General features: G+C 30.3%; 1 protein-coding gene across 1 annotated transcript; it reads right to left on the reverse strand.

Moving 5' to 3' along the window:
• LOC109338644 (cytochrome P450 714A1-like) lies at positions 3127-8720 on the reverse strand. The gene is made up of 6 exons (XM_019575922.1): positions 8400-8720; positions 6056-6282; positions 4801-5057; positions 3822-4173; positions 3229-3713; positions 3127-3185 (listed from the first exon to the last, which is right to left on the reverse strand). Exons 1-5 carry the CDS (start codon positions 8710-8712, stop codon positions 3288-3290), a joined length of 1575 nt encoding a protein of 524 aa, XP_019431467.1. The 5' UTR covers positions 8713-8720; the 3' UTR covers positions 3127-3185; positions 3229-3287.

Genomic DNA, 9280 nt, shown 5'->3' on the forward strand with positions numbered 1-9280 from the left:
GCAAATGGAAGTCAAGACATGATCATTTCAAGGAAGGAGACACGTAAGGAACTCTATCTATAAGGACAAACAAAGACATAAGACAATTCAGTTAACACTTTATCTCTAAGGCAAACAAAGAGATAAGGCATGGAGGGAAAATGAATTTAAAAGAAGATATGTTTGTTTTAGCAATTTGAATTTGAAAGAAGATATATTTGAATTGGAATTTGAAAGAAGATAGATTTGAATTTGAATTTGAGAAAAAATATATTTGAATTTGAATTTGAGAAAAGATAGATTTGTTGCTGCCAACAAATATAATATTTTCAAATCAGCCACAACAACCTAATCTATACATTATCTTCTCAAGATCTCCACATAATTTCAGCCAAACTCAAATGCAAGGAACCAAGCCAACAACACCAACACCAAAGTCGAATCAAGCTTCCTTAAATGAAGGAAATCATCTCATCTCCATCTTCTTCTAAACCGTGGAGACTATTCAATCCAAATTACATTATTTAAGATCTTATCTACTTGATTTAATTATGAGTTACATTATTATTTCATATTTATTTTTAGCCTAAGTTTTAATTAGGATTTCAATTATTCAAGTTAATTAGGACTTAGTCTATTTTCTTTTCAGCCAAGGCAACTTTGCCTATTTATGCATTCAGATTGGATTAATAAAAGTTAAGTTGAATTTTGAGTAAATTTGAATTGTTTTAGTTGAGAGCACTTCTCCTAAACCTAGGTTGGCCGTGACCACCATACTTGTTCTTATCAAGCATCCTTGCTTGTGGCGGACTTCCATAGCTTATCAAGCCCTTGTGCGCGAACTCCATAACTTATCAAGCAGTCTTGCTTGTGGCGCTTCTCACCTTCCATTCTTTTCCATATTCTTCAATAACACTTAACCAATCTGCCCAAAATACTTCCCAACACTTAAAAACCGAGATCACCATCATTGAACTCATACCCAACCGAAATCATCAACCCCATACACATACCTAAGTCAAACATCCACAAACTCTACAACAAACCAACCCTAAACACCTTCCCTAAAGCGAAACCATAAATCCCACAATCCATACACAAACCCTAGCCTACTTAGACCTCTAACCTAACCTAAGACCTACCCAAAAATCCCAAATTTAATACCAAACCGAATTCACACATTCTCAAACCTAAGTTCAAGCTAAAACGATCCATAATACAAAGGCAGCCCCAAGAGGTTGTCATCACAAAGGGTTTTGGGCTTTTGGGTAGCAGAGCGCATTAATTCCATCCTCTTCAAATTTTAAATTGGATTGTTACTATTGTTATTTTATTTGAGTTTTCCTCTCCATTATTGGAGTGGAGAGGCTAGTGAGGCCTAGGATTATGACATGTGTCATAAAAAAACGAATGATTTAGATTTAATATTAGAATTATTTAATATTTTAAAAAATAAAACCTAAGAAAATAAAGGGTTTTACTCTAGAAATAGTAACATTTATCTATCTTCATCTGCACTACCCCTAACAGAGAGAAAACGAAAACACAACCCTGAAATGAAGACAACTTTATCTATCTTCATATTCACTCCCTTCATCTATCTCCAGAAACAATAAACTTCATCTATCTTCATCTTCACTCCCTTCATTCACATGTATGAGTCGCATTTTCTCCCTGTTCGTTCATTATGACCCATGAAAAAAAGAAAACGAAAACATAAATTTCATCTTCATAAGAACAATCAAGGAATGAAGAGAAAACAAAAACAATGTCAATATGTTCCTCCATATGCACCCAACTCCCTCCATTCATGGTAGAGATGACAAAATAGGCCACCCGACCCATTTAGCCTGTGCCCGCAAAAATTTATGCGGGTGCTGGCATGCTCACGTTCGCTTAACGGACAAAATCAATGCCCTGCCCATTTTAAAACGGGCTAACGGGCGGCCCACAGGCATTGTTGAATAATTAAAAAAAAAACATATAATAAATGAAATGAAATTAAATAAAGTAGTTGAAGATAAAAAATTAACAAATTTTTGATATTTTATATGAAGTTTAACAAATTACATTAGATTACAATTTTTTTAGAGAATATAAATCATATTACATCATAACTTATTTAAAAGTTTCTTACTTTTTTCTTAAATTATATTTATGGGCCTCCTGCATACCCAACGGAAATGCCCGCAAACTTAGCGGACAAATGGACAAAAAATGTATGTCCTGCCCGCAAAGAAATGTGGGCTATGCGAGCGCGCCCGCGGGCAATGCCTATTTTGCCATGTATAATTCATGGTATGAGTCACATCTTTCTATGTTTGTTTGTTGATTAAGTTTGAATTTATTTATTTTCCCTAAATTAAATTCTTGTTTGTATTATATATATATTGTTTAGTTTGAATGTTTTTATTCTTTGTAAATTAACAAGTTGGTTTATGAATGCAATGTGTTTGAGAAAATGTGACTTTCATACATGTGAGTGAATGGAGTGAAGAGGAAGATAGATGAAATTTATTGTTTCTGAAGATAGATGAAGTTTATTATTTTTGGAGATAAATAAAGATAGATGAAGTTGTCTTCATTTCTAGGTTGTATTTTCGCTTTTTTTTCTTTGGGGTAGTGCAGATAGGATAAAGATAGATGAATGTTACTGAGACCCTCTATTTTCTTATGTTTTTTATTTTTTTAAATATTAAATAATTCTAATTTTAAATCTAAACCATCCATTTTTTATGACACGTGTCATCATCGTAGGTTTTACTGGCTTCTCCAGTAATAGAGAGGAGCCAAACTCTTTTATTTTAGTATGAGTGGTTCATTTTTCAACATGTATTAATCTTTTTTTTAGACGAAGTAATGAAATTCTCAATCGTAATTCCAAATTCGAGTATAAATGCATGTAGTACTAGCCTTTTAGATAAACACTAAACGTTTCTTCATAATACTCACATCAACCGCACCAAAATTATATGTAATGTAATATAACTATGAAACGATTGAAACCATAGTAAACTTCAATTTATTAATATATTCTAGGATTTGGATTTGGTTCTTTCATAAAATATTGCACTTTTGTCAAACAAGAAAATGCTCCACTCAGTATATAGTAAAAAAAATCATGTCAATGTAAAAAAAATAAAATATAAAACTCAAATTCTAATCTTAACAAATTAAATTGGATTAAAAACATAACTTATTAGAATCTAAGCCATTCAATTTTCATAAAATGATTTGGGTTGACAGCACCTGCTGCTTCAATTTTTATTACACCAAATCCAAATAGTTTTATTCAAAGTCAGAATGGATCAAATCTTCTGAATGAGGAGATGAACACCATGTTCTGGCTCTACAACCATTCTAAATGCAGGAGAATGTTTATAACTAGGAGAAGGAATAATGTTGAACTTAGATATAATAAGGGCTAGAACAATCTTCAATTCCATCATTGCAAAGTTTTTCCCTACACATAAGCGAGCACCTAATCCAAATGGTGCATATGATTGTGGAAATTTGCATGCTTTAGAGACCCCATCTTTGAACCTTTCTGGCTTAAACTCATTAGCATCAGGACCCCAATTTTCAGTATCTCTATGCATTGTTGGTATTAGAGTCCACAAATTAACTCCTTTTGGAATATGAAGGTTTCCAATTTGGATATCCTCGAATGCTTCTCTTGTTACTAAGACTCCTGGTGAGTATAAACGTAGCACTTCTTGAATTACCATAGTCACCTGTAGGAACTAGTCTATTAGTTTAAATAAATTAAGGTATGTTATCATCATTTTTGTATGTGTATCACAATAATATTACCATGTTTTAACTTGAGATTAGTAGCATACCGTTTTCAAAAGGGGAAGAGAATCAGCATGTACAGTTCCATTTGGACAATATTGTGCCACCTCAGCCCTAATACGAGTTTGCCATTCAGGGTAGAAAGCAAGTAGTAGCAAACTCCAAGAAGCAGAAATAGCAGTGGTTTCTTGTCCAGCCATATATATGTTTTTGCAATTGTCAACTATAAATTGCTTACAAAACTTTTCTCCTAGATTTTCATCATTCTTCACTGCTTCCAAAAGTAAATGCATTAGATCCTTTTTTGATGAATTTGATACCTTGCGTTCTTCCACCAACTCCCATATCAATGACTCTATCTCCTTCTCCAAATTGGTGATTACAATTTTCTTTGTGACACTGCCATTAACAAATCATTTTTAACCATTTCAATTAGGATTGTTTTTGGGAAGAAACATTTTTGGGAAAAATCAGAAGGTTTTGAATTTAGCTATAAGTTTTAAAAATATTTTATTTTATAACTTTCTATAATAAACTTACTGAAAATAAACTAAAAAGAGTTTATTCAAATAAGTATTCTTTTCATAAACCCCCAAATTAATTTTATATAAGCTTTCCAAATATCCAGTAAATATGTTTGGATTAAACAAGTGTTTTCTTAAACACAGTAAAAATTAATTATATAATTTTGAATTACCTCATTATCTGAGGAATTTGCATAAAATTTATTTGTATAAGTAATGTTTCCGTACATGAATGCAAGAGTAGGTGTTTAACTAATACTTCCTTTAATTTTACCCCTCTAAAGTGTATGAGTGCATTTTAGGTGATAAAAATGTAAATGCAACAATCAATTAAAAACCTAAACTATTGTGATTATGATACACATTAACATGTATATAAGCAATTATAAAATTGTTAAAATGTCAATCACTAATTTTTGGGTGATTTTTTTTTTTACTTTATCCTCCAAAGAAGTTCGTTTTAGAAGAGTTGAATCATTTTAGTAATGTAGACTCAGCTTACCCGAAACTAGTACGTCCAAAAAGGTATCCATTATTGTTAATTGCCTCCTTAAGAGTTCTAATCTTTGAGAAAATTTCCTTTCCTTTTGAATAAGAATGACCAAAGCAAACCCTTGAAATAACGTCAGCTGAGTAGCCACCCAAATCTTCATCAACTTTAATTTCTGCAATGCCATTGCCATCTCCTTCTGCCTCAATGCATTGCTCCCATTTTGTTAACAATGGTTGCGTTGACTCTATCATTAAGTCCACCATACCCTGCCATGTAGACATACACCTAAATACTAGGTCATATGAATCATTAATTGTTTAGTGAGAAGTACAACATAAATTTTTTTTCTTTCCTATAGATCTATTAGGATTCATTCTAATTTTTTTCCTCGATAAGAAAATATATTAAGAAAGATATAGGGTGTCAACCCAATTACATCTTACAAAATAGATCAATACAAGTAAAGTGATCAGTACACTATTAGGCAAAAGTGTAAGTAGGAGATCCTATATTTTTAGAAAACTATAACCAAGATCTAACTTGAATCAAATCTATAATGTGAATAAAACTAGCTTGCCCCCTATGAATATAATGTTATTCCTCAAACTCCAAATGAACCAATAGCAACAAACCACAATGTTCTTCACAAAACTTTCAATTTCCTAATTTTGCATAAAGAATCATGCATCTTAAACGCTTCCACCATTGAAATTGGCATATTATATTGAATCATTCTAATTAAAATTACAATATACTTCTGTTGAGTTTTTGTTTGGGATAACCAATGGTATACCCACACGAATAGAGATTTGTTGTCACGAATTATGTCTCGTATCCAATGAAAACATATAATGTCAATTAAAAAAGAGAATAAAATATATCCTCATACTAGGAGATAACTTCTTGTCTCCAACCAGTAAAAGTATGACACGTGTAATGTTTTGTTTAGTTTTAGAAATATTTTTATAAAAAATGATTAAATATGAATTCAATATTTGAGAAGGGTGTAAGATATTGATGACTTCTTAGTATTAAGACTATTTTTGTTTAGTATTAAGACTATTTTTGTTTGATTATTATTGGTATGAGACATGATTTGGGACATCGTATTTATGTTCATCCTCCTATTTTATTGGTAAGAAACTAATCTATTTCATAACATATAATTACTCCTCCCAACCAATAACTAGTATTGATAACATAAATTAAGTATTTGAGAAGGGTGTAAGATATTGATGACTTCTTAGTTATATATAGTGCATACCTTCACTTTGTTCATGAAAAATTCAGGTGCAAGAAGTTTCCTCTGGTGTGCCCAACTAAGGCCATTGGCTGATAAAATGCCATTACCAAAGAGGGGTGCAAGTTGGTTTGCCTTATGAGAAGGTTTGCCAAGATCCAATGTAGTACAGTAGTTAATTTCTCTCACCAACTCTGGTTGGATTACATATAGGTGCTGCCTCCTCCCTGTGGAGTAAGTGTATACTCGACCTGCAAATTAAAGTTGTGTTATTAAGTTAGAAAAAAAATGTAAAAGTTAATTTTATATATTATTATTGTATCATCTATATTTATATTTAATTATCTTTATCTTTTCTAAAAACTAAGCTAAATAAATTATAAATAATTTATAATTGTGTACAAATCTTTATACTATTTAGTATTTACTATTCTTTTTTAATAGATTCAGGAATTATAGATTATTAATTTGATTAGTTTTATGAAATGTGTTAACAAATAGACTTTTTTTATTATAAAATCATCGTTTACTGATATGAATTATTTATTTTCTCTTTTCAGTAAATGTTAAATAAATAATATTTTAAAAGCGTCCTATAAGAAGATCAAAGCGAGTGATTCATAATTTTTATTGATAAATTTGTATAGTCAAAATAAGTAAAGAGCAACGCTAAATTATATTTATATTTTAATGTAAAACATTAAAATCCTCCAAATATTAAATAACAAAAATGGCAAATGAATGATCGAATATTATTCACTTATTTGGGCAAATCTGCATGTAAGAATTTAATTAATAATTTTTCATTAACTCTCTAAAGTTTATAGACCGCATTTTTGAACCAGAATTAGGAAAACATTATCCATATCCGCCCGTACCCATATGGTACCTGTGTGCGAGTATTTGCAGGTATTTTTGGATACCCACGGGTACCTGCGAGTTTTCTATATTATAAGTGAATTTTTAATTTTTTTATTTCTATTATGTTTCAAATAAGATGAAACTTAATTATTTTTGTACCTTTTGATTGAATATTTGGCAAAAATGCTAAATTTATTGGTGTTTTCTATTTGTGTGATTTTTTGTTCTCATTTCCTTAACAAAAAATATATATTTTCTTTGTAAAACATGTGTGTTTCTACACATGTAATAATATTTGTTGGGTGTTTCACCACCAAACTCAATAAATATGTAAACAAAGTAAAATGAAAAAATATACATAGTGTAATGAATGTTAGAACAATGTAATTTTTATTTTAATTAAATATAATATATTAATCATATAAATAACGGTATCCGCGGGCACGGGTACCACAATACTCATACCCGCCCATATGTACTACGAGTATATTTAAAAATTCGTTTATAATACCCACGGGTACCCGTTTGTGACCTGTACCCGTACGGGTTTTACTCGCGAGTAGCCACGAGTACGAGTTTTTTTGTCATCCCTAACCAGAATACACTCCATTCTTCCACAAAGTGACATGTGACACTTTTCCGGATCAAAAATTTAATTCTTTAACCTTTTAAATCTATATTAAATTAATTTCAATTATTCTCCCTTTTATAAAATATTTTGTATTTTCTATGCAGCATTTATTCTTTGTTTATCAGCCCATGTTAAAAACTTTGACTATCCATATTATATTGTTGTTATATTGAGATACAATTAATGAACAATATTAAATGAGGTAAAGTTATATTAGTCTTATAATGTTAAATAAATAAATAAAGGTGATTACTTTCTATTTGGATATGCATTTTGTACTAACTAGGATATCCACTCACCATTTGAATAAGGAACTAATTCTTTTTGAGGTTTGTAGTTGTCCTTCTTAACAAGTGTCGTTCTCACTAATCGAGCTCTTGACCTTTTGGCCATTTTGAGAATCTAACAAAATTTTCCACCATTAAACCAATATTTGTTTGGTTATATGATATAGTTGAAAGTATCTCATCCCAATACTTGAAGTTCATCCTAGTTTTATAAATAAAATCTTTTTCACAATGGAAAAACTTTGGGCTATCTTTCGGAAAACAAGTGGAATTCAAAAGTCTTTGAATTACATAAATTATCATTTGTCACTCTAAAAAATGACACTAATTCATAATCGTTTATAGTATTTCATGTTTCTTGCTAGTATTAAGCTTTTATTCAACTTTATAGACAGGAGAAGACCCCACTTCTTTAATTTATTTTCTATTGAAAAATCAGTAAAGTGAAATATACTCCTTCACCTCTTCAATTTGATCATTTATAAACCTAAACAATAACAGTAGTTTAAATCCTCTTAGAAAAATTAAAGTTTAATTTCTATTGTTCAGGATATGTAAAAGAAAAAATAGAAGATATATAAAAGCATACCATATTGTTTTCTCCAGTGTTCAAAATATGGGAAAATGGTGGCAGTGTAATCATGATGTTCCAACAAGTTATGAGAGTTGTTATTGCTTTGAGCATTGATGGTGCTGCTAACCTGTGCTTGGATTCTCTTCATATCAGGTAGATTCCCACGCAGAAAACAAGGTGGAGGTCCACTTATACCTTGTTTTATGAGCTTCCTTCTCATCCTTTCGGACTTGTACCACTCATTAACATACACATAAAATATCCAGCTCAATATACCAACTACAACAAGTGAAGAAACCATTTTCATTGCCAGAAAGAACTTCTCCATATCTTCCTTCTAAACTCTGCAGGGATAGATTGATTAGCACATTATATATATACAAAATATAAATATATATATATATATATATATATATATATATATAAACAAAAGGACAAGACTAGCTAAATTATATTATTTTTCTAATTAAATTTCCATGTAACAGACAATATTGGGTTGGATAAGTGAATATATTATGCAATATAAGATTAGTAATGAATATATTAGATTAATTACGTACACTTTAGATAGTTTGGACGTGTGTGAAGGAGATTAATAGAAGTTACCGTAAGAAAAGTATATTAAATGAAGGCTAATCTAATTCTTAGAAGAAGAGAGAAACTAACAAAAAATAATAACAAAAAGATTTAAAGATCAATGTTTTAGCAACAAACATAACTTATGTTAAAGTTTGGTTGGTGTTAGAATTAGATTTAGATCTCATTAAAATGATTGCAACCTTCTATAAGAAAGTGGCGTTTAAGGTTCCTATAAATTTTTAATGGACATTTAGATATCTTATGTACTTATGAACATTTTTGACTATTAAGTACACCATATTCATATGTTTCCTACT

Source organism: Lupinus angustifolius, chromosome LG02 (genome assembly GCF_001865875.1).
Source record: "Lupinus angustifolius cultivar Tanjil chromosome LG02, LupAngTanjil_v1.0, whole genome shotgun sequence".
NCBI classification, from domain to species: Eukaryota; Viridiplantae; Streptophyta; class Magnoliopsida; order Fabales; family Fabaceae; genus Lupinus; species Lupinus angustifolius.

Bases quoted from the DNA above. Each gene is read 5' to 3' on its own strand.
- LOC109338644 (XM_019575922.1), bottom strand. From the start codon at position 8,712: ATGGAGAAGTTCTTTCTGGCAATGAAAATGGTTTCTTCACTTGTTGTA. The intron at 6,283-8,399 runs GTATGCTTTTAT...TTTAATTTGCAG, and splicing joins ACACTGGAGAAAACAATATG to GTCGAGTATACACTTACTCC. The intron at 4,174-4,800 runs GTAAGCTGAGTC...TGTTAATGGCAG, and splicing joins TTTGGACGTACTAGTTTCGG to TGTCACAAAGAAAATTGTAA.